Source organism: Thermobia domestica, chromosome 16 (genome assembly GCF_964235325.1).
Source record: "Thermobia domestica chromosome 16, izTheDome1.hap1.1, whole genome shotgun sequence".
Lineage (NCBI taxonomy): Eukaryota > Metazoa > Arthropoda > Insecta > Zygentoma > Lepismatidae > Thermobia > Thermobia domestica.
In genome coordinates, this window is record NC_137469.1 from 120,690,774 (window position 1) to 120,718,233 (window position 27,460).

At 36.4% G+C, this 27,460-nt stretch overlaps 1 protein-coding gene across 1 annotated transcript in view; it reads left to right on the forward strand.

The window, feature by feature from the left end:
• The window catches only part of LOC145672600 (uncharacterized), an 84,227-nt gene that overhangs the window by 36,308 nt on the left and 20,459 nt on the right, over positions 1-27,460 (forward strand). The window contains exon 2 of the mRNA XM_081741760.1: positions 16,154-16,344. Coding sequence (XP_081597886.1) covers positions 16,168-16,344 — 177 coding nt within the window. The 5' untranslated portion in view covers positions 16,154-16,167. The remainder of the gene's footprint in view (positions 1-16,153; positions 16,345-27,460) is intronic.

The window sequence follows — 27,460 nt, forward strand, 5'->3', positions numbered from 1 at the left end:
TGTTTCCTTTTATTGTGTTTTTAGCAACTTGTGAAATAGTACGTATTAAATCATCAGATGCATGTCGTATAATTTGTTTTCGCTTTGCGCTTTTGCATTTGCACAAAGCACGGAGAGTATCAAAGTGTTGTTTCACCTTCAACATCTTGAACTAAACTAAACGTAAACAACTGAATTACTGTCTTTTACATTTGCATATACATGCAGTGTTTCATTAGGAAAAATATTTGTACGTAATCGTAATGCATCATTTGTTTTTTGAGTTAAGTCAAATAACAAATAAGTGTGAGGCTCACGTGTTACATCTTCGAACACATTGACAACTTGTTTACTATATCGTGGCATAATTTGTCTTGCTAAATATTGTATTTGTAATTTATCACGAGGATTTTTAAATACTATAATATAATGTGCATTTAAACTTATATCACGAGCATGTTTTCCTTTTGGAAATAAATTTTGAACAATAAATATTACTGTTAATTTTTTATGATGTGCATATTTTGTAAATAAGTTTGCAACATCACCATTGGTTTCAGACATTAAGTCATCTAATATTAATAATGAATTTTCTTGTATTTCAAAATTATTCATATCTGGAATACCTTCTATAAATCGAATTTCTGAACTTGCATCTAAATTTGGTATGACTGCACCATAACACCAAACAATTTCATTAAATTTCATAGTAAACATTTGATCACGTTCATTTAATAATCGATTTACAAAACATGTTTTACCTGCACGTGAAGGACCAGCAATTAAAATGGTTGATGGATGTTGAAACTTTAACATCTTGTATTAAACTGAATGCACACAATAGATACTTTACTTTATATACACTCATTCACAGACACTCACTCACTGACACAATTAACAAAATAAATTAAAAATAAATTAAAAATAAGTTAAAAAATAAATATTAAAGCTTGAAATGACTACAATCACAGCTTAGCTGATGTTATGACTATACTTTGGTTTACAATTTATAAGTTTGCACAGCAAACGATGGAATAAATAAATAAATAAATAGTAAAACTCTACTAATGATCTGTTAAAAATAAATAAATAAATAAAAACAATCACTTATAAGCAAAGCTAAAATTATTATTGTACATATCCATGAGGTAAACTTTTTGTCTTTGGTATTGGTTCGTCACTTTGTATATCGTCAATACGTTTACGTTTTTTGTTTACCTCTTGGTGTGTTTTTGTCTCTTTACGTGAAAAGATAGTGAAGCCCTGTTTTCGCACAATGCTATTTGGATTTTCTATAATTGTACAATTAATATTTCCTGTCACTAATCCATAGAAACTCTCAAAGTTTATTCTTTGAGAGGTCCTATCATTTAGTGTAATTCCCCGAATTTTGAAAATATTTCGAAATTCCCCTGCGGCATTTTTAAGCCGCATACTATAATTTTTTGGCCCTAAGCCTATAAACGTTACAAACTCCCACCCTTCTTCAATTTCATCAGTGAGATCACCCAAATAGCTTCCAAGCTTTAACGGAGGTTCCCTATCTTTTTTACACGTAAACATAATACTGTCTGTGTCACAATAAATTACGTTTTCAGGTCCTACAGTCACAAGTAAATCATATAATTGTAGCCTGGCCCATGAAGTAATAAAACCAGCAAGGACGACATTGGAAAATTGTAAAGGTACATTTTCAGTTTCCAAGTCTTTATATGTTAGAATAAGATGTTCATCACCAACACTATGAATAACACTATGAACCTCATATCTCGGTGTAGCAAGGTACCTATGGAACTCTGTCCCACTATCAATAATTACACACTCTGTCATATCTGTACGCTGTCCCCATTTTCCGTATAAGGAATTGAGGTACAACTTCGCACTTGTCTAAGTCCAGGGTTCGTCCTAATATTATCTTTATTTAATTTTATGCCTTCGTGAGCATAGTAATCGTCAATATATTTATCTTTGTCTTCTTCAGTTTTACACCAAGCAGGATAGCCTGAAGCTTCCTGCTTCATCTGAAGAAACGTATTCACATAGTCCCGGAATAAACTAGGTGAATTCCGATCTTCAGAACCCATGAGTTCAAATTCCCATATTTCATAAATTTTGACGATTTTATATCCGTTTTCAAGAGCACGGTGAAGCTCTGGTGTACAAAAAGTTCCAGTTAATGCACGTTCAGTATCACTATGTGTGCAATTATCAATAGTTTCTCCTTCCATACATAGCCTACAAAGTCCAAATATTAATCGGCTTTGTGCTACATACGGTAAGATGGGAAAAAAGAGTTGTTTAGGAGCCAATACAGTACATTTTACAATCCCATGAATTTTTCCCACATCTGGGAAAACCGGCCCCTTATGCACCTTAGGTGCCCCCACCGGAAGAGGTTTCCTTGCCATTACGTAGGGGTATAACGATGTAATATCATAATAAGGAATGGATTCATCGTCCGCACAATTCACATATGAACGAAATACTTCAGTACGGCCTCCGTTGTAGCAACTCTTAGGAATAAGAAAGTCTGCAGTAGTATCACATTGTTCTTTAAGGAACTTTTGTAAATCTACATCTGTGCGTACTTTATTATCCCAAGAGCACTCCCATATTTCATACAAATTCATTTTTAGAATTTCTGTGAAATATTTTCGCCGGATTTCCGTATGTTCGTACCTTTTTTCAAATGTGTTGTACGGACCATGTGCATTATCTATTATGGCATTACGGTTATTTGGATAACACGTTTTACAGGCATGCTAGTAACATCCCATAAATTCGAACACGGCATTATGCTCTGCATTGTATCCGTCAACATTATACCTTCCAAAAGATTGTTCTCCGTTTCGTCCAGCATGCTGGATTTCTATACCCAATTGGTGTTCCATATACTTTAGCCATTTCATTGCTTTTTCACTGGTTTTCGTTTTATAATGGTACCCCAAAGGTGGTATAACAGAAATACTTTCTTCTGGAAGGTATGATGTACGATATGTTTGCATGGCTAAACTTGCAATCGTAGACGATACTAGAAAACATTGTAATCCACCCGTTTTCTCTTCTATGATATTACTAAATTTAATAACAGCTTCTGTGAGAATTCTCACATCATTTTCACAATACTCCAGCATTTCCTTTTGCAAATTAAATTGCTTTCCCAATTGCACCCGTTCTTGGTGCCATCCCTCCAACCGCTTTTTTTCTTCACCAGATCGCGATTCAGGATCATAGTACTCTATTCCCGGATATGGTCCTACATAATTTTGGTTCTCTACTGTATTAAACAAGTATGGGAAATCTCCCTTCTTTAAATTTTCTGAAAGGCCTAACGTCTTAGGTAATTTTGATAATTTTACACCAACAAACAAATAACTATCTCTAAAAATGATTTTATTATGAATAGAAATACTAAAAATCTTTTGACCCTGAATTAAAGTTTTTGGAATGATATGCTGGGACTCAATGAGAGATCTCAAACAGAAAATGCTATCAAAACGACTACCATTATGACTTATGACACATACTTTACTAAATTGGGGTCTATCTAATAAAATATGTGTAATAAATTCATCAATGGTTTTAAAAGAAAACGAGCGGTTACCGTTTTCATCACCACATGTACTGCAGGCTTCATCAATGCCTGTGTTCATACATTTATGACGTACATGTCTAGCGCATACCAAGCAAACAACGTTTTCCCGTTCCCCACGCTCATTTTCCGGTTTGAGCATGGTTTCTACGTCAAAGACAATATAAAGAAACCTCTTGATATGAGTAGGTTTTACTTTCTTCACATAACATGAGTGACCTTCCTGTACATGTTCACGACATGTACTGCAAAAGTATTCACCACATGTATGATCGGATTTACGTCTTCTTAAATCATAGAGTGCATTACAGTTGATGCAAACTTTCACATATTCACACACATTCTTGCCAATTTTATTACCTTTTAAGTGATTGTCGAAACATTCACCCCTAGTAAAATATCTATTGCATGCATTGCATTTCATTTTATCCATCGTAACATCAAGTTTATGCATATGTTCGCAAGATGAACACATTAACTCACACTTATGGAAACGATTCAAACCTTTAAAACCCTTTAAACAATGCAAGCAATACTTTTTTTTCTTAGAAATGACGTTATTGTACGAATAGGACGGAAATGCCCAATAGTTCCTCGTTCATCGTAATAAATATAGATCGGTTTTGCATTTTGTAACTCTGGTCTTTGTATTTCTGTTTCCGGATAACGTACTCTAAATTCACGCTTGCTTTCGGGTAGTTTTTCATAAATAATAATTTGATAGTTTGGACTTAAATGTTTCTGAAACAATTCTACGTCATTAAAATCGCAACCATCTTTAACGCTAACACCTGCCTCAGTACAAAGCTTAATTGCTCTACCTTTTAATGTATCTCTAGTTGGATCTGTTAAATTACTCAAATTTTGACGTGTTTCGGTATGCTTTGCTATACCCCAAGCAATACTTTTAGGTAAACAAAGTTTGTCATTATCAGTTCCCGGGAGCTCAACCAAATGTTGTACTAAAAATTCATTTAACGGTAAATATTTGTTTAGTGTGGAATTATTATCACGTGTTCTTCCAGCACCAAACATCGAATTTACTATATGAAATCGAAAGAGGACATGATTACCTAAAAGGAAGTCTTCATTACTATTTAACACTCTAGTAATGGAAGCTAAAACGGACTTAGCAGAAATGTCTTTGCGGCGTCTCCATGGAACATACACTGTTTTCTTATCCTTACTATTAGAGGAATCAATGTACATTCCAACAAAATCATTAGGTCTCGCATTGTTCAATACATTATCCAATGCGAAGTTCATTAGGTTTTCAATATAGGCCGCAGGATTTCTAATTTCTTCATTTCCCATTGGCCTTACCGTAATTTCATGTCCCACCAAGTTAAACTTAGTGAAACTTTTTCTGCTTTCATGTACTACTTCGAAATCACCTTCCCCTGTATTTTGAACATCTGTATGTCCGCTACGTTCACTTGGAGGAACGTAACCTGAAGTACTAGGCTGTGGAGAGCCCATTCCGTAACCACGAGTATCCCGTGAACATTGTACACTTGATACCTGTACTTCATTATTTACAACATCCACAGGATTTTGTCCGTTTTCACATAACTCGTTTAATAAAGCCTCCACATAATCAGATGTTCCAAACTCATCGGAATTTACTAAAACTGCGGAATTTTGATTTGTTTGTGTACCATCTGCTGCTTCATTTTGTATTTGTTCATTAATAATTTCATCAATTAAATTAAAATCTTCTTCTTGAAGTATGTTTTCCAAGGGTTGACTTTCTTGGTGGACCGAGGTTACGGAATTTTCAACAGATGGCATCACATTATTATGAACCAAAATAAAACGCGATCCATAATTACAAAATTCGGCTACCTCTGCTGCATTCATCCTATCACCTTGTGCACAATTAAAATAATTAAAATGAATGAATTTATCATGTGCCCACTGGTACATGATTTGCTCACGGAAAAATCCGTGTACAAATAACTCAACAATGTCAGCACTAGACATTGCATATTGCAATATAAGTGCTTGATTATCATGATAAAAATTAAAAAGAGCTGATAACAAGGTATCATACCTTTCACTGCCACGAAATCCTTGGCGTTGCTTATCCATAATACGCCACCAAGTCTCCAACACGCGCTCCTTTGTATTCAGGCCTTCTATAACAGCAGACAGGTAAATTTCATCAATTTCATTAAACTCGTTTACTAACGATGTGCCCAGGAATTCCATCTGTAAAATATTAAAAAAAAACAAAAATTAGTTTACATTAAAATAAATACAACAATATATAAAAATACAGTGTTATTCAGTTAACAATATTATTTAGTTTGCTTCTAAGAAGCTCTACTTATTTTTTCTGTTAATAGAACACTCATAGAGTGTGATCATCATTAAAATTCTGCAAGAACTTCATTGTTAAAATGGAGTGTGATCATCATTAAAATTCTGCAAGAACTTCAATGTTAAAATGGAGTGTGATCGTTTTAAAATTCAGCAAAAAGTTCGTTCTTAAAATGGATTGTAAACATTTTTAAAATTCTGCAAGAACTTTGCTGTTAAAATACAATGTAATTGTATTTAAATTCTGCAACAACTTTGTTCTTAAAATAAAGTGTGAATCTATTAAAACACGTTTTGTGCAATGATAAACAAATTTCGTTTGTTTTAAAATGGGGTATTATTGTAAATATTTATCACATTACAATTTAAAAATAATACTTTATATACCAATATTTAATCAAAGTATAAAAACATAATCATTCAAATATGTATAATATATAATTATACTTACGATGATCTTCTAAGTAAATCTGTTATGTATTCTAAACTTGATAAAAATCAGGATTTCTTCCTTCCTTCCTTTCTTCTTCTTTTGTTTTTTTCTTCTTATGTTGTTTTGAATTTCAATAACTGCAACAATACAGTTAATATTAATACTCTTTTCTAAATATAATATTTTAATATTTCTTTTATTATATGTTTCTATGAATTTATTCACTAAGTAAATATTGTGTTGAAGGTACAGTTACCAGCATACATATGATAATATTTCCTTAGCAACGGGGGTATATATATACACAATGCCTAACAAAAAAAACAATAAAACCAGTTTAAACCGGTTTAAACACCTGCAGCAAAGCAAACAAAAGAAATTCCTAGCATTACTAACAAAGGAATTTTTTAAACCCAGTAACATAAGGTACAAATTACATCATATTGTGTAATATCACTGTTACTAATTTAAAATATGTTAAAGCACCTGCGTACGAGATTACAAAACGAAATGCGTTTGGGTACAAGACTACAAAAAAAACTAAATGTGTTTGGGTACGAGATTACAAACTGTGTTACATTCTATACAGGTAGTAGTGTTATACTTCATGTTAATATTATAATTATTTTTGACGGTAATTAAATTATATTTAATGCAAAGTATACATATACTACACATGTACAGTAATTAATGATACATTTTTATGTTTATGTTCGGTTATGTTTGGAACCGTTTGTGTGGTACATGTATAAACATGTACACAAATTGTAAATAAACTCTTATGTTTATGTTCGGCAATGTTCGGGAAACTTCGGTTAAGTTCGGAACCATTTGTGTGGTACATTAACCAATATGTACAAAATTGTGGATACATTTTTGTTTGTTCGGCAATGTTCGTAAAACTTCGGTTAAGTTCGTGTTAACTTGTTTAAATTTTTAATTAATGGTGTTTTAAAAATAATGTATACTAGATTAATGCAAAGAAAACACATTAAAATTCATCCGCCATGTTTGTTTCTTGAAACAACGCCATTTGTACCATAACATTCACATTAGTGTGTATAAGACTGTGCGTGTGTGTACATGTACCATAGCAAGTTACCGAGTGTTGTTTGTTTTTTATAACCGGCAATACCCCGCGCAGTTTCCGGGCGGCAATATTTTACGCGTCCCGCGTCGCGAAAACCTTTTTCGGGCGCAAATACCGCGCGGCGCGCACCGGTCACGGTAAAAAACGCGCAAAAATGGTATTTATTTTAGTAATATCATTTATTTTACCTATTCATATAAAAATATATCTTTTAATAAGCATATTTCCAAAGTTTCAAAAAAATCGACGCCATATTGTTTATGCAAATTCATTAAATTTTTATTTTAAAGTTACAATGTTCTAAGCTATATAGTAGTGTTCGTTAGGTCCTAACAATCAAGAAAATACCTTTCTTTAGTTTCTACGACCAATAGTTTGCCGTAAAAAGCGAAAAAATAAAAAACTGTACTTTTTGAACACCCGGTATAAAATCGAAAAAATTAAAATTGTTCAAGTTTATCATGTAGGGTGTCTTTCTATATAGATTTCGACCTGATAAATCGATTTCTGTAATCCATTTTCACCTACAATGAATAGTTTACGAGATATAACCATTTAAAATTATTTTAAACTTACATTGTTCTAATCTGTATAGTAGTGTTCCTTAGGTCCTAACGATTAAGAAAATACCTTTCTTTTCTTTCTACGACCAATAGTTTGCCGTAAAAAGCGAAAAAATAAAAAACTGTACTTTTTGAACACCCGGTATAAAATCGAAAAAATAAAAATTGTTCAAGTTTATCATGTAGGGTGTCTTTCTATATAGATTTCGACCTGACAAATCGATTTCTGTTGTCCATTTTCACCTACAATGAATAGTTTACGAGATATGACCATTTAAAATTATTTTAAAGTTATTGTTCTAATCTGTATAGTAGTGTTCCTTAGGTCCTAACGATCAAGAAAATACTTTTCTTTTGTTTCTACGACCAATAGTTTGCCCTAAAAAGCCAAAAATGTAATGTTACAGCCCTACATAGCCAGCCGCCACTGATAGCCCCCCAAAAAATTGTTCAAATTTATCATGTAAGGTGTCTTTCTATATAGATTTTGACCTGACAAATCGATTTCTGTAGTCCGTTTTATCGTACGATCAACCGTTTACAATTTATGTCCATTTAAATTTATTATACGGAAAAAATCTTAGTCTTTTTGCATCAACGCCACCTATATAGCAACACATGTCAGTACCATGCATGCTTTTGTGCAGTTAACATCAAACCGTATTGGTCTCGTGTTATTTGTACAACCGGCTTTGCCTCATACGTTTACCGACAAAAATATTTTGTCGTTTCCCGTCTTTTTTTTCCCGCCATATTTTAGTTGTTCCTATACAGTTCCCGTATGTGCTTCAAACATCACAGAAGACAATTTATCTTAGGTAAGTATCAACATTTTAACATTTCTGTACTTTGCAAGTGCTTTCCCATACACTATAATGTAGCTTTACATAGGTATATCTGATAAATCCATTTCTATTATTTCAAATGGCATACATATTTTTAAAGAAAAAATAGTCACTCAAAACCATTTACATATTCAATTAGAATCTTAATAAACGCGCGCATATACGCCACTGATATCAACAGATAAATTATTCGTTTTCGTTCATTTAATTCAATCAATTGTTATTCGTTTTCTCATGGGTTACGAAAACTTTTGCAGTTTCTGTGTTCAAAATCAAGCTTTTTCCCTTCCTTTTAAACACCGTAAATTCCATTCCATTCAGCTAAGAATAAAAAATCGCCTCAAGCATCATTCAGGTTAACCCAGCGCCTCACCCTCTCTTCCGCTCACCAGCGCATGTATGCATGCTTCCCGCATTCTTTCTCTCTCTCTCTCTCGCACGTACTCTTTCCGTCAAACTACAAACACAAACACCCTTCGCGTCTCTATTGCTCTTTCCTTGAAACTACAAACACACCTCCCGCCCCGCCACACCTCCGCTCCGATCCATAGCCTGCACTCAAGCAAACTTTTTTTCTTTTTTTTTCCTCCCTCTCTCGCTCTCTTACGCTAGGTAAGCAATCTGTCCACTTTGGGCTTCTTGGTGTTTTAAATCGTAGGTAAACCCTCATAAAAACCATTCAGGAAATGCACAGCATTTCTGGTTTCCGTATTTCAATCTTCACAAACAAATCTCAATGTCTTTTCAATCATAACAACGGTTATATCTCACATTTGTCCAATAAATAAAAGCAAACACAAGTCATTTTAATTCATGTAAATACATTTAAAATCCATGTTCAATATTTATTTATTTATATAAATGGTAAATTTTAACTTACCTTTTTCCTTCCAGTAATTCCAAAATTATTCTCCAAACAACACAGTCACAGAAAAATACAGAAGCCAAGTTTCCACAACGCCCAAAAGCACACTATATAATCTGGTCTCATTTCAACTTTCTTATATATATATATATTCGTTAACCTGAGTGTTTCGAGCGTTCACACACACACCCTTCCGTTTTTTTCACAAAAACAAGTACAAAAACTATTCTTTAAAGTTAACAAGAATCTTTTCCAGAAAAAGGGCTTTTTCTTTCTTTCTTTTTTCATTCTATCGGAGTAGAAAACATTCTAAATGAAACATTTTTCTCTCTAACAAGTCAGAAAAATCTTTTTTTTCTAAAAAGAGTTACGTTCAACTCGAAATTACAGGGGGTCTCAACCGTCAACAATAAATGTCACATACGTTTTCTCAAATAACTTTCTACATCCTAACAACTTAAAAGATCTTTTTTTCAACTATTTCAATTCTTTCTTTTCTAAAAAGAGTTAGACATACAGGTGAGTCGCAAGTAACATCACATTTTCTCATCTGCACAAAAAATGTTTCGCTTTCTATTGTAGTAATTTTCTACATGTCCCTTTACGTGTTAAGGTTCTTAACTATTCCCTAACAAGTCCCACGTTAATTTAAACTGGTCCTTTGCTCAAAAGGACATTACAGTTCCCATACAATCCTACGTGCGGTCTCTCAGTATGGGGCAATACATTAACTTTTAAAAGTGACACGTAACTATCTCTTTCTTACATTCTCTGTTCTCAAAATAATGAGCGGTATCTCTCCATAGGGTGCAAGTTACAGTCCCAATTAAACAAAATCTTTTTACTCCATGGGCAGTACAGTTCGCTCCCCCAACTCCATCACTCTAGACCACCCAAAATTACAGCACAGCTGTGTCTATGTTTCTTTCTTTAGTAGACATCAAAGGGTTCTCTTTCTCCTACGCCATTCTTAGCTTACATGACTTTCTCACGTCCTGCTGTTACACTATTTTCAAACATCCATATGTCACTTTCAACTCACACTTTCTTCTTTGTTTTAATGACACAAGGTTCAATTGTAACAGTGTTACAAAAAAGCTTGTCAATTTCAAATTCCAACCTTTTCTTTCATGTTTCTCATGTTTCTAAAAGTTATTTCACATGTCTCTCTGCCTTCCAACAGTTAAAGTATTGTGCAACATCCATATCTCACATTAAATTGACAGCTCCTTCTTTCTTTAATTGACACAAGGTTCAAATTACGAGACAGCTCCAAAACACCATCTGTTATACATTTAACTCGTTGCTATTCATTAAACAAAGGCACCCTGCGTCGATGGTATGTGGACATATAGGTCTATCCCTACTTTGCACTTTGTACTCAGCACTGAACTGTAGGAAGGTACGGTTCTTCAAATAGGCGTCACAACAAGTTTTCACATTACACATGCGTAGAACAGTATTATTGTAAGCTTAGGATGTCCGAATTCAGCGATTGTCCGGAATCACCCAAACTTACTGTATTAGTAATTGTAGTCTTTATTAGGATTTAAATTACAATTGATGAAATAAGAGTTTGAAATGGAAGTCAATATAAATTAGCTGTGGTGTGCAAAGCTAATTTATTACACATCGTTCACTATATATTTGATTAAGCATCTTAACAGTTTGTCTTTATAGACTACAGTGAGGATCTTCAGTAAATAGTATGGTAACATAATTTAAGCCTGACTCTGTAATCGTAAAAATTAGGAGAACATAGTGCACTGTACCAAACCGACTCAGTTCAGTAACGTATGCTATAATACCAGTAATTATTATTATTATTATTATTTGAAAAAGTGACTTTATTTTAACGCAGTTGGCAGAAAGCAAATTAATAAATGTGCAATTTTAGAATACGCCATCAAAGTCAAAACAAAATAAAACTCTCTATTTGCTCAATATCCAGATAACCCGTTAGATTTTCGTTACTCGTAGACACCACTTGCGTCATTCCGGAGAAAATTGGCGCGGGGTCTTTTTGTGTGGGAGATGATGAAAGTTTTTTCAAAGACTTCGTTAATATTGCATATATAAAAGAAAGAAATGTATATACATTTACTTATCTATTTATTCTTTTCTGTTCCCGTAAATTTAAACAAATAAAAATAGTGGAAATCCTCATTATATCTTATAATTTACGGAAAGAATTGAAAGTTAAGTTACTTTATACTGTATGTTTGAACGGAATTTGTACCAAGATGAGATTCATATCATAATCTTAGATTATTTACTCAGAAAATCAGAAAAAAATACATGAAATTTTTACAGATTATCTACATTTAATCTCCAATGTATGATGCTTGTACAATCAAAGTTTATAATTATATAAGATACATCAATGCAGCACGAGAACCATATTAATATATAATTAATCATTTTAAAACATCATTAAGGAAAAAACACGTAATAATAAAGTTTATAAAAAGTGTCTTTGGTGGTTAAGGATTAGATATAGTTTCAGCGGTTAACTAACTAAAAACTATATTACCCAAGTTAAAACATGTAACTTGTTTAGCACATCCCCATTATAAGCTTTGTGAATTCATTAAGAACGAACAAAATATTGCTACTGAGTTTATCTTTGGCCTGAAGAACACTCATTTGAAGCCTCAAACCATATTGTTACATACAGAAAAATCACAGGCCAGGTCATTCAAAATTTTCCGTTCATTACTCTCTGATGATCCTGGATAGAGCGTGTGATTTTGTTGTATGAGATTTTTGACGATTGTACTTTCTCTGGATACAAATGACAGGTGAAAGGTGTAATTAACAAGGAAGACCTACTAGAGAAAACACATGATTTATAGATGAAACTGTTTTGTATCCATTGTCATAAATATAGGATGATTAGCGTTATAAACTTGGAATACCAAGACAGAGAAAAATAGTAGGATGTCTGCTTCCTCCGTGAGGGAGAAGTTAACTAGTTAAAAAAAATAAGGTTAGCTTTCAGAAGAAATGCTGTCGAATTTGTCAGATCTACATATGAACGATATAAAGGTAACCAAGAAAGCTCTGTCTCCTTTTTGTGGAGGTCTGTGTTCAATTGGCCGTCATACCGTGAGTTGAATGGAAATAAGGCGAAGGGTAGCTGTTGGTGTGGGTATATCGAACATACTACCTGGATGCGGCAACTCAGTTACACTGTGAACTTGCGTAAGGACAGTGAATATGGGACCTCCACAGAACGTCATAAGGGTGTGTATACTATACCAGTTCAAACTGGGGTCAAATATTGCTGTAGGGGGGCGGAAGGTATGCCAGGCCTTTGGAGAGGGTGACGTGACTACGTAGACAGTGCAGCGGTGGTTTAACAAGTTTAAGGACGCTGACGAAACACTTGAAAACACACAACGTGCCGAAAAACCAAAACATGTACAAAATGAAGATCTTCAAGCAGCAAATTAGGCGAACAGTGGTTAGACATGTGAGAAACTTGGATTACATTTCAGTGTGAATGGAGAAACCATTCGGCAGCACCTCCATCAACTTAGGAAGCACTACAAGTTAGGTCGATGAGTCCCACATGATTTGACTCCGGGCCAAAAGACAACGCGAGCAGACACCTGAGTATCTTTACTGTCTTGTCTAAGGAAGGAACCATTTCCGGACAGGACGTTGACATGGGATGAGAAATGGGTCCTGTACGAAGCTCAACTGCGCCGTCACCATTGGTTAGCATGAACCGGTTTCAAAACAGCCGAAACCAGTACTATACTAGAAGAAGGTTCTCCTGTGTGTTTGATAGACTGCTCGTGGCATCGTGCATCGGGAACTGCTACCTGCTGACCAGAGCATCAATGCAACTGTGTACTGTCAGTAGTTGAGCCATGTTCAAGAAAAAACTCAAAACTCTGGAGCCAACACTTCTGAATGGCAAAGGGGTCCTCTTGTTACAGGATCACTAAGCCCTACGAAGCTTGGATGATACGGGACACCATTCTACACTTTGGATGGGAAACACTATTGCATTCACCATACTTCCTGGACATTGCACCGTCCGATTATCACCTGTTCCATTGCTTGGAAAATCACCTTCGAGGACGCCAGTTGAAATCCTTGGTAGAGGTGCAAAATGCACTTTATACCTTCTTCGCTTGATGATCCACCAAGTTCTATTGCGGTGGAATTAGGGATGCGCACGAGACGAGTCGAAACAGGATTTTCCTTACAAAATTCGAGTCGAGACACGGCTCTTCCAATAGTGAAATATACATTTTTCGACTCGAGACATCACTTTTACAGCACACAAAGATATTGTGGACCTTATGCAGAGTTGTTTTGACGTATAATTAGCACCATACTAATGGTTGACTAAAGCAGGGTTATCAGAAGTGTATTCAGAATTTCTGATTAGCACATAGTAGTTGACTAAGGTAAGTTAATCACAGGTGACTAACTAATTTATGGCAGAGGGTACCCTGGTTTAGCCACAATAAACTTACATTTTGAGAATAGAAAAGCAGTTAATTACTTGTCTTTCTTTCTTTCCTTTCATCACATCGGGTAAACTAACTATGAAGCAGCAATTAATCCGAGTCCTCTACAATAGCAGAACTGTTTCTTAAAGTGGACAGTGAGAAATGAGTAGAAAATTTCCAGTTTTCTGAGGAATATATACAACTGATAATACATTATTTTCCCTTATAATTACAACATAATCCTTCTATTGTCGCTAATATTAATTGACTTCTACATTTTCTCCTCATAAATACATCCCTCAGAAATGAATACGTTAATTATAACCTGATTTCGTAACTATATATAAGTTGTTGTGATGTCAAACCACAAACAAAACATTTCGAATTTCGTATTTCATATACAAGTATTTTCATTTTTACAGACTACGCATGCACACATCTAGATTACTGTAGTTGCCACATTTAGTTTTCTCACACCAGGTATTGGAGTAAGGATTAGTTAATCATTTCCAAATCAACTTATTTGCTGAACTTCAAGCAGACTCAGAATACCAAAAAGTACACCCTCCGTAGTACAGATCTAATACAACACTAACTAATCGCATGAATAACGGTTGATTAACGAATTCTCTCTGAATATCGCCTTTTACCTCCTAACATAAAGGGACTTCCATTTAACAACTGCAACGTGTCTTCCTTAAATTAAACACGTCCGGTGCAGTGCCGAGTAAGAAATACTCACACAAAATAATTAAATAAAAGTATCTGAGTAATATTGAAAAATATAATGTACACTAATAAATATGCGCGAGATATTTTTTTTATAAAGTCGCTAATAATTCGGTTTAAATGGTTGTTCCAAATGAAAAACTGAATCTTATACTTCACTGTGCAAACTTTAAGTCATTTAGATAAGAAGAAATTCTAATAAACATCAATTTACATTTAATTTGATAATTCTTGAAGATTGAACTGTGAATCATAGTCCTCCGCGAAACACGAAAATATTAACCATCAGAATCTCCAATAGTCGTTTCTCACTGATAACAACACTTACTTGCAATATTTCTTTCCGAATTATAGCTTTATATAATTCAATTAAACGTTATAATGTCTGCTTACCAGAAAATCCACAGTATTGGGTGATACATTGATTTGACAGAAAATTGACAAGTACTTCCCATAGAAAATTCCACTTGACTTCCAAACAAGGATTTTTATTTGACCTTCAGAGTAAAGCGAAGTTTCTATTTTGTCGAATTTTAAGTTTCCGAAACACCACTTTTTTTTATTATAACACAGAAATAACTGTTATTAGATATAACCATTTTCAGGCTGCGAAATTTCACTTCGATTCACATATCTCTCGATGGCCATTTTAACAAAACCAACTGTAGCACTGTTTCGATATACAGAATAGAAAAGCAGTTAATTACGTCTCATCGACTAGTTACTTCCGGTATTCAACCCAACTCACCCTCCTCCTCCACCTCTCCGTGTCTAAAGCGGTGTGTGACGTAATGTACTCTTTCCAGTCAGACACTGTTTCGATACTTCCCTTCCCCTTCGATAATTCAAAGAGCTATATATTTCCGGCCAGGTGCCTCCGTAAAGATATGTTTAATAGTTACTCAAAACCTCGCTAAAACTCAGGGCGCTAGTAATAAATTATTTAAAGAGAGAAAAACTGTTCCTTTGAACATGTTACAGAACTTAGAGTCCCTTAATGTTGTCATGTGAACAAATTTTATAGTTTTCCCTTCTGTGGTGACAGCTAGTATGGAGTACAACTTAAACATCTATTGTAAAACCTTTTAGTACTTATATTGAAGATCATACAACATGCAGTCAGACGGATTATTCAAGAGCGAAATAGTACCAACCCTTACCATACAAAGATAATGAGACAATACAAAAAAATATGTTAAACTTTGGATATGCAGTATTACTGTAATATGGTATAGTGTACTGATTGTGTTATAATTTTACTTGTAGGGAGAGTTGCAAAAATGCCAAAAGCTAAAGGAAAAATGAGCAACAAAGGAAAATGGGATGAAAACAAAATGAAGCAAGCAGTTATGGCTGTTCAAAATGGTAAATTGATAATAGAGTTAGCTGCCGAAAAGTATGATGTACCGCTTGATATGCTTCAAAAACACATACGAGCATCGAAAAACAGCGAAGAGGTAAGTTTGAATTCAAAATGGGAACATTTAAAGGATTTTCTTAAACGTATAAATTGTAATTCTAGTCTGGGGACAGGTTAGAGAGAGTAAAGTTAAAGTTAACATTGCTTATCGTTTTTCATTAGACTTTTTCCTGAAATATCAATGGATATCGTACGAGTTCATCTGAATTCATTCGACCTAGATCAAACTTAGCAGGGGGAATCAAGATCAGGGCCGTACTGCAACCCGGCGGCTCACTAGAAAAGTGCTTTCCAGGGGGCCCACTCACATGTACGTACTTTCCCCTGACCCGACAATAAAAGAGAGTCCGAGTGTCGCTTAGATCGGGTGTTAATTTTTTGCTACAGGACTCTGTAACCAAGGAGGCCCCAAAGTTGTTAACAATTACTGAAAATATTTTCACATAAAAGTTTAAGACATGACATGAGTCACTCCTGTATAATTCATGAACCCTTTTAAATATGTTGACAGAGGGACCCTTGTATTTTGATGGGGACCCTTGTATTTTACCGCTCCAGGGCTCCCAATGATTTCAATCTGACCCTGTATATTTTCTACATGGAACAACAGCAGTGCTGTAAAATGTATTTTTTTAATTTAGTTCCAAGTTATGTCGTCATTTGAGATTTCAATTTAGCTGAACACTTCAATATTAGCAACACTATAAAACAGTGGAAAATCAGGAATCTTTCAAGGGTTAAACTACGAAAAATGTGAAAGGATGTTTTCGCAACATCATGGGTTGGCAACGCTGGTCTGGGATTAGCTGACTGTATTGCTGGTACAGTTCAATACATAGAAAATGTTACAAAAAGTTTAAGTCCAATTTAGGAACAAACTCTTGTGCCGTGTGCTTATGCATTCCGAAATACACGTCTCATCGACTAGTTACTTAGGGTATTCAACCCAACTCACCCTCCTCCTCCACCTCTCCGTGTCTAAAGCGGTGTGTGACGTAATGTACTCTTTCCAGTCAGACGGAAAAAACAGCAATCAGTTTACAAGGTTTATCGCTGTAAAACCATCTCTTTCATTCGTTTGTTCTGAAATGCCTTTCTAGAGCCTGAATAAAACAAAACGTCACAAAATGTTCCCATAGCTTCATAAACACCCTTATTTGCATTCTTTCCCCTTCTTCAAAGGATGCATATCACATCAACCTATGAAGATACTGCTTGTGAATTCTATGGAAATTGTTAATCATGGCAGTAGGTTGTGTGCTTCCCAAAGACTGTAATGTGGGCGCAAAGCTCTAAAAACTACTGACAGAAATGAGTGTTATTCATTTCTTATCAGTAATTGCAAGCAAATGTTCCAGTTGCCGTCATTTAGGCAGAACAGAAGGGTGTAATTGTCCCCTCCTTTGAGCTTGAGAAATACATATTGTTTGACCAAATGTGTAGTAGTATAATAAAAAAAAATTCGATCCCAGCCGCTCCAAGTAAACTTTGTCGTGGACAAACACCATGAGCGTGGATTCTCCCGTTTCCCTCGCTTTTTCATTCCAGCATTTCCTTCATTGCTTATCGTCTCCGTCTCCTTTATCTCGCCGCATAATCGTGGGACGGAAAACTTAAAGATTTCATTTAATTTTTTACTAATAAAAATGAAACTATTATGTCGGCGGAGATTCTCCGTCCCCCCCCCCCCGTTCTGGGAAAAATCTAAAATGACGCTGCTTTTAACAACAAACCTATAGAGTTGCTTGAGCGCTTACATTTGGTTTCAAGAGTCGAAGGTCTGATCCAAATTCATAACAGTTCATGGACGACATGCAGAGAGACAGAGAGAGATTCAAATATGGAGACAGAAAGGAATGATTTACACATACTAGTTTAGAAGGAAAAAAATGATCGGACAGCATCCGTATTATGATGAAAATTATGACTTTGTGAAACAGAACAAGGAAAGGTTCCGAACTGCGAGGATCACATTAGGGAGTTGTTGAATTAAGCTGGAAAATTCTTTTTAGAGCATCAGATGATTACGAAGGGAGAGAAAGATCTTAAGATCTGGAGAATTAAGAATACAAAAAGTCTTTAGCTTCCGATAATGGTTTCGAGCCACGAACCTTTTAGTTATCGATCTATAACTTTATCCACTCAGCCACGGAGAATTCTACGTCGCCTGTCACATCCTTTCCTTTACCTACTAGAATGGGGTATTCCAAACTTTGACTCGGTGGATGCGACGTTCAGATGGAACACAGACCTCTTGTAGCTTAGTTATAGGGTGTATAATGACTTCCACTTGTTCAGGAACACTTTTTAAGTCAGTAAAATTTATTCTTATTGTATTCCTTGTTATATTTGATATAACTATATGATAAAATAATGCCAAATACTTTGCGTCGTTGTATGTTACATGAATGTTTAATGTAAGGGATTCCTGCTTGGATGGTCTTAGGTTCGAATCCCGACCATTCTTATTGACTTTTTCTTCTAGCCACGCTCATACTGTGCAATCGAGAAACTCAATTTTGAAGTAAATGTAGTCACAGCTAGTTTAAGACGAAAGTATATTCAAATATCATATTTGTTATTACATGCTTTTCTTTAACTTGCGATGTTTCAATGTTGATATTAAATCCTATTACTAGTGCTCTCAACGGGTCGGGTCGGGTTGGATTGAAGACCGACCCGAACCGACCCGTGACCCGAATTAACTGACCCGACCCGACCCGACTGACCCGAACCGTGGTCCGACCTGATCGACTTGACCCGAGCTGACCCGGTTGACCCGACCTGACAACCCGAGCCGAATAACCCGACCCGACAACCCAACCCGATCTGACCCGATTGACCCGACCCGACAACCCGACCCGAATAACCCTACCCGACAACCCGACCGGAGCTGACCCGACCCGATAACCCGACCCGAGTTGACCCGACTGACCCGACCCGTAACCCGACCCGAGCTGACCCGATCCGAGTCGGGTCGGGTCACGGGTCGGGTCGGGTCAACCCGATCCGTTTGAAAGCACTATGGTCACGACACTGGGTGAACGCCAAAATGCACTCCCATTGGGAATTAAACCCGGACCACGTGTACCGAAGTCATACACGTTAACCACTAGCTAGATCAAGCGGGTGATTTGTATATGCATCTTAATGAATATTTGGCACTTTTGAGGTTTGGTTATTTCTTTTTATAACTGATACCAATGTCCGACGTGGGAGAAAATTATTTTTTTCTTGCTTTGGTTCTATGTGACGAAGGGAAATCGTTTAACTACAATGATAAGGGTTGAGGAAACAGGAGAACACCTTTGATTTTTTCCAACCCTTCAACTTATTCCAAAATAGGTTCTTATGATTCCGGGACCCGTGCCAATTTGATTTTTCTTTCTCGGTAATTAAAACGTATTTTACAGTATATATAGTTGTACGTAAGAAGATACATAATATGAATTTTGTAATTTAAAATTAAAAATACAGTATGATATCTATATATATAAAAGAGAACGCACAAATCCTTTGTGAACTCATCACGCTAATACGGCTGAACCAATTTCTTTCATTTTTGGGGGTTATTAGGATTTGGACCCTAGATGGTTTTTATCATATCACTTTAATTTTTAATTACCAGTGTCTTGAGATAATTGACCATTCAAGTGTCCATACGTACAAATCCTTTGTTATTAGTTCATCATAGGTAAAAATAAACGTATTTATATGCAACCCGCATGACCATGTGACTCGGCGGGTTAACATAAATGACAGGCGCTATAATTTTAACATTTACTGCAATTTGAAAGCGAAAAAGTAAAAATTATCTAAGTAACAAAGTTTATTGCGTTCCGGGGTGACCGCAGCGAAGCGGGGTGAACGCTGCTAGTCTATATATATAAAAGAGAACGCACAAATCCTTTGTTCCCTCATCACGCTAATACGGCTGAACCAATTTCTTTCATTTTTGGGGGGTTATTAGGATTTGGACCCTAGATGGTTTTTATCATATCACTTTAATTTTTAATTACAAGTGTCTTGAGATAATTGACCATTCAAGTGTCCATAACGTACAAATCCTTTGTTAGTTCATCATAGGTAAAAATAAACGTATTTATATGCAACCCGCATGACCGTGTCACTCGGCGGGTTAACATAAATGACAGGCGATATAATGTTAACATTTACTGCAATCTACTATGGTTTTTATCATATCACTTGAAAGCGAAAAAGTAAAAATTATCTAAGTAACAAAGTTTATTGCGTTCCGGGGTGACCGCAGCGAAGCGGGGCGGGTTAACATAAATGACAGGCGATATAATGTTAACATTTACTGCAATCTTCTATGGTTTTTATCATATCACTTGAAAGCGAAAAAGTAAAAATTATCTAAGTAACAACGTTTATTGCGTTCCGGGGTGACCGCAGCGAAGCGGGGTGAACGCTGCTAGTTTAATTATAAAGTACTAATTTTATTTCATCACTTTCAGCCCAACAAATGAAATTCAAACAATTTGCTCCCTCGGTCTTGGTCATCAATACTGCGTCTTATTCTTTGTCTTCCAGTCAAGTCTTGGTCCTGCATTTCGTAGTTTCGGTGGTCTTTCATGCTATACAAGAGCCAAGAATGCTCGCCTCATCGGTACAAATGAAGACCAAGTGTGATTTTGATTATGGTCTTTCATACTACACGGAAAGCAAGAAATACGCTCATCGCTACTTGGTGATCACCAAAACAAGGCCAAGAGCAAGATTACTATGCAATTCGTATTGCATATCCAATCTTTATCTTGTTCTTGTATCGATGTCCTTGGGCTTGGTGAAATAAAATGAAATATTCAGTTTAAGGTCCCTTGATTCTGCACCGAGGCTAAGGGATACGGTGACCATGAGAAATGAATGAAATGGTGGAATGAAGAAAGTGGGAGGAAACAGTAGAACCCCGAGAAATCCCACTACACGGCGTTTCTCCACCACAAAGCCTACTTAGCACAAGCTGGGATCGAACCATGGACACCATGCACCAGAGATGAATTCTCTACCACTGAGCCACCGCAGCCCTGCTTGGGCTTGGTCGTCCATACCCAATCTTTCTTTTGGCCTTGCTTAAACAACTTCTAGTTTTGTTCTAAATCCAGACTCCATATTGGCGTAGATATTAATATTACAGTCGATTGGTAAAATCAATCTTCCACATTTAAAAATTAAAACACACACAAGTACAAAAATAAGCATTTACCATAAAAACACTAGCTGCAAGTGTTCAAAATAGATTTATGGTTTCTATAAAATCAATTGAAAATTGCTATTTTTAATTAGGCAGCTAGTGAAAAACAGCAGCTTTCGACTCCGGCCGAGTTTAAGCTCAACCTAAACTCAGTTGACCAAAGTAAACTGACCCGACCCGACAACCCGACCCGAGCTGACCCGACTGACCCGACCCGATAACCCGAACCGAGTGACCCGACCCGATAACTCGACCCGAGCTGACCCGATTGATCCGACCTGACAACCCGACCCGAGTTGACACGATTGACCCGACCCGACAGCCCGACCCGAATGACCCGAGCTGACCCGACTGACCCGACCCGAGTTGACCTGGCCCGACCCGATCCGTAACCCGACCCGAGCTGACCCGATCCGACTAGCATGAAACATATCCAAAAATTTATTTTTTCCGGGCGAAGTAATTCCCATGTTATTTAAATTGGTGTTTTGTTGTGATACAAAATCTTATCTTTCAGATAGTTCAAATACGAAAAGAAACTTGAAATTTGGTAGAATTGTAGGTTTTAGAGGTTCAAGGCCGTAGGCCAAGAAAACGTGGGGGTCTGGGGCAGAGTCCCCAGCTAATCAAAGACCAATCTATCCTATATAACGCAACTTTGTAAACATATTAACTTCCGTAACTGTGATTGGATTTCAATGATACTTTGCTGATACATTAAGTGCCTTATTACTGTTGTCCAGTTCAACGATGTGTGTCGTGGGTGCAAGTGAGAGCTAACCCTCTTACCATAGAGACGTGACAATGACCATGGAGCTAGAAAGATGAAACAAAAAGAACTCGCAAGCTTTCGCACACTAAACACAAACAAAAGCGTGCCTATTTGCTGCACCATGCATAGTTTTTGAGATCTAGCATGAAACATATCCAAACATTTATTTTTTTCCGGGCTACAACCAATATCATGCGCGTGCTTTCTTCCCATTTTTACCATGTCCTCACTTTTTAATCCATGTAATATCAGTCATGATTTTTTTGAAACAGTTTCTTCACATACATAATTACTTCGTGGCATAACCAGCAATGATTAGCACTGTGCCCTCCCAAGATTTTACGACCCAAAAATGGCATCAAAATCACAAACTTCAACTTTCTGACCCCCATAAATCTACGGTGCCAGTAGTATCATAGCTGTGGATATTTCTGCAGACTCTTCATATGCAATAGTATTCAGCATAAAACTTATTAACACTCCACTTTATGCCAATCCAAAATAAGCCCCTTCAGAAGTGTAATTTTCTGTAGTTTTTCTGGGGATTTCATATATTGGTTTGCAACTCTGCATATTTATTTAGGGGAAAAGCTTATATTCTCCGTTTACCTCATTCTCTCCTGTAAACATTCGTTTTTGTTTGGTGTTCGTCTGATTCGTACGTCCTGAGCAACTGTAATTTTCGTGAAAGCTTGCAAATGCAAAAATTCACACTCCACCGACAACAAAGATGGCCGCCATTCAGGAACACTTGTACATACGACAACGTGAATGATGTTATTGACCTTCTGATACACACGGTTCATCATACTCAAATTTTTATAATTTTCGGAGATGGTCAAGCAACTACCTGTGGACCACTTTGTAGGAATTGAACCTATTAGGGACTTATTTATAATAAAGCAAAGAAAAATCAATGAAAATCCAGCGAAATACAACTCTCCCTTAGGAGTTAGACAGTTCACGAATCTCTTGCCGCGATTGATGCCAACCAAGAATTTCCTCCAAGATAGATACTATTAAAGTAACTTAAGTATAATACTTATCTGTTTTGCAGAAAATTCTTCGTTTGCGTCAATCGCGGCAGAGATTCGTGAGCTAAGCTATATTTGCCCCTTAAAATTAAATACATTTATTTGTAACGTCAATATTCTTTTTATTTACAAACATCCGCAATTTTATCCGCTATCCGCAAACAAACTAAAACTTCACTGCACTTCAATGTTGTTGCGGATATTCGCATTCGCACAAATTTCTATTTATGATCCTTTGAAAATATGCATGCTCTTATGTCGTAAAATTGGCAAAATGTCACCTAAGATATAAGTAAAAACAAAGGATTCTTTGTGGCTGCAGATTGGGGTGGTAGTGCTAAAAGTGAGCCGTTATATATTCAATATGATATACTTGCAATTGCACATCCTAAGTACATATACTTTTTGCACAGGTTAATACTCTATTTAATTGAATACCCAATCTTACGGAATACTAACTTCTTTGAAATTTGAAAGAAAGGTAGACTATTGACATAATTTTCTTGCCCCCCTCACAACCTCTCCGATTCGTCAATGAAAGAATCATTAAAATTAACTCCGTGACGATTAAATTGTTATTTCCAGGAATTCAATCTAAAAGTACGACTAAAATAAAATCTTTAATATATTGTGTTGTAATCAATACTTTTTCTAAAGACCAGAAGTTAAATAATGTTGATAGTGACTACTCTGATTTTCACGAAGCTTTGCACCCCTTGTAAACAATGCAGACTGCAGTGCAGAAATGTTGCCAACAAATTAAACAAAAAGTGTTATATGTAATTTTGTGCTAAGAAATGAATAAACAAGCTGAATGGGGGGAAACAATGAGATTAAAAATGAAATGGCATGGGCTTGTGATAGGAGAATCAGGAACCATTTTCTCTCGTTTACAGTGGCGTACGGACTGCTCTCCTGAATCTTTGAACTACTATGCAAACGCAGACACGCACCAGGAGGAAAAAGAGCAGAACGTTGAATTTCTTCTACCAATGTAAATTACAACTAAAACTTACTATCCCCACTCCTAACGTTTCTTCTAGCTGAGAATCTACCTAAAATGTTAGGATTCAGAGCCACTATTACATGATGACTTGGTGGTCCTACTGGCAGATCTATGGTTGGATGGATAGATTAAAGTTTATCGTCCCCTTCAACAACAAAGTTCTATGAGATTTTGACCTACAGCCGAACGAGCGATCCGAACTACATAAATTTCCTCCGGAAATCGAACGCGGGTCTCCCGCCCGATCACGAGTACGCGGATCATATAGCGAGAAAGGAGTTAATTATCAGATCTAGAAACATGTGCAGTTGTACTCACCTCTTCTATTCAGAATTGAGCTCTTGGGGGCCGCGATGGGTCTGTGGTAGAGCGTTCTCCTCTGGCACGGGTTCCTGGTTCGATCCCAGTTCGCGCCAAATGAACCCTGTGGTGGACAAACACCGTGTGTGTGGGTTTCCTCTGGGTTCTTCAGTTTCCTCCTACTTTCTTTATTCCACCATTTCATTCATGTTTTCATCATCACCGTCTCCTTTAGCCTAGCCTACATAATCGTGGGACGTAAAACTCAAAAGATTTCATAGGGGCCGCGGTGGCTCAGTGGTAGAGCGTTCACCTCTGGTGCTTGGGGTCCCGGGCTCGATCCCAGCCTCCGCCAAGTGAACTTTGTGGTGGACAAACACCGTGTGCGTGGGTTTCCTCGGGGTTCTCCCGTTTCCTCCCTCTTTCTTAATTCCACCATTTCATTCATTACTCATCATCACCGCCTCCTTTAGCCTCACCGGCATAACCGTGGGACGTAAAACTCAAAGATTTCAAAGGATTTCATTTCAAAATTGAGCTCCTTGTACGTTTCAGTAGTAGAAAAATGATCGATCTGGAACAGACCTGGAACAGTATCAATCAATTCAGGAGCCACTGGGAAAATGACCACCGTGCACCGTGAGCCCACGGTCTTTTACGACCTCCATTTTAGGGGTGAATTTATTCCCTTTTATGACCACTTTTTAGGGGGTGTATTCGTTCTCTTTTACGACCTCCATTTTTAGGGGTGTACTCGTTCCCTTTTATGAGCATATTTTCCAACCCCTATTCGAACATAGCAGACTATGAACATACAACAGAACAGATTCGTTCCCATTTATGAACTCGTTCTCTTTTATGAGCACATTTTAAGGGGTGAACTCGTTCCCTTTTTCAACCCCTATTTTAACATAGCAGAAATTACATTTAGGGGTATACTCGTTTTCCAACCCCTATTTGAACATAGCACCAGCCAACAGATAATACGTAAAACTCGTTCCCTTTTATGAGCATATTTTCCAACAACACATAGCAGATAGCACAGCTAATAAAAGAGCATGGCTTATTTTTCAACCCTTATTTTAACATAGCAGGCCTCCATTTTAAGGGTGTATTCATTCCCTTTTATGACCACTTTTTAAGGGGTGAACTCGTTCTCTTTTATGAGCATATTTTTCAACCCCTATTTTAACATAACAGAAATGACATAAGAATACGTAACATAGCAGGGTGAACTCGTTCCCTTTTATGAGCACTGTTTAGGGGGGTGAACTCGTTCTCTTTTATGAGCACTTTTCCAAGCAGCACATGTAAGATAGCAGTTACGAACACATAGCAGAGCAGATAATAAACACAACATCCTCCATTTTAGGGGTGTATTCATTCTCTTTTATGAGCACATTTTTCAACCCCTATTTGAACATTGTAGAAATTACACTGAGACTATGAACATACAGCAGAACAGAGAATACATAAGAATACGTAACACACAAGGGTGTATTCATTCCCTTTTATGACCACTTTTTAAGAAGTGTACTTGTTCTCTTTTCCAACCCCTATTTGAACATAGTAGAAATTACACTGAGACTATGAACATACAGCAGACCAGAGAATACGTAAGATTCATTCCCATTTTAAGGGGTATACTCGTTTTCCAACCCCTATTTGAACATAGCGCATCAGACAGAGACTACGAAACATAGCAGGGATGAAGTCGTTTTTACGAACACACAGCAGAGATTATTTTCTTTTACGGGGGTAGCAACACCCCCAACCCTCCTCCTTTCTCATCCAGGGCTTGGGACCGGCAATGGCGGAGTTTAAAAAAATAACATCATCATACTCTCATAAATGAATAAAGCATAATATCATTAGCATCAATAGTAGTGAGTGAGAATTTGTTTAAAAAATCGTGCAACGAATAACCAGATGCACGACATGCTAAATATAGGAAACAGTAATGTCCACAAAATTGAGATAAATCACCTTGAATACGTCTATTATTCCATGTATAATACAGACAGTTTCGTTTTAAAAACCTTATATGATGTTGTATATAGGGAGGTATACCATAGCTATCGAAATACTCTCCCACACACATATTAGATATATAAACAGCAACCCAATGTTCACCAGGCTTATCACTAGAATCAGTATTTATAATTATGGCGGCTGGAAATGTATGAATAAACAAAGGTAACTCATCAGCAGCATACACACCAATAAAATGATCTTTAGGCAAATTTTGTTGTAATGCTTCATAAAGCTCAATTGTATTTAACATTTTTTTTTCTTTAATTAATATATATTTTTCTCTGGAAATCAATTTCTAATTCTGAAGAGAATTCACCATAAATAATTGTTGTTACAGGAGATGGCAGTGCTTCTTTAAAATGAACCTCTAAACGTACACTTCCTTGCCGTTGCGGACTAGTATGAAATGCAGCACTTGCGCTTGAATCAGGAGTTAAATCAAACACCAGTAGAGTATAACCATTAGGATATTCAGCGAGTGAAATATTATTACCTTGATTAGAATAATAAATACCTGAACCTGTAAATAACGTGGAATATGCTTGTACATATAGCTTATTATCAAAATCTGGCTGTAAAGGGCATTGGATTTCCATCAACATACAATGAAATGAAATGAAATCTTTGAGTTTTACGTCCCACGGTTATGCCGGTTAGGCTAAAGGAGACGGTGATGATGAGAGATGAGTGAAATGGTGGAATGAAGAAAGTGGGAGGAAACGGGAGAACCCCGAGAAAACCCACGCACACGGTGTTTGTCCACCACAAAGTTCACTTGGCGGGGGCTGGGAT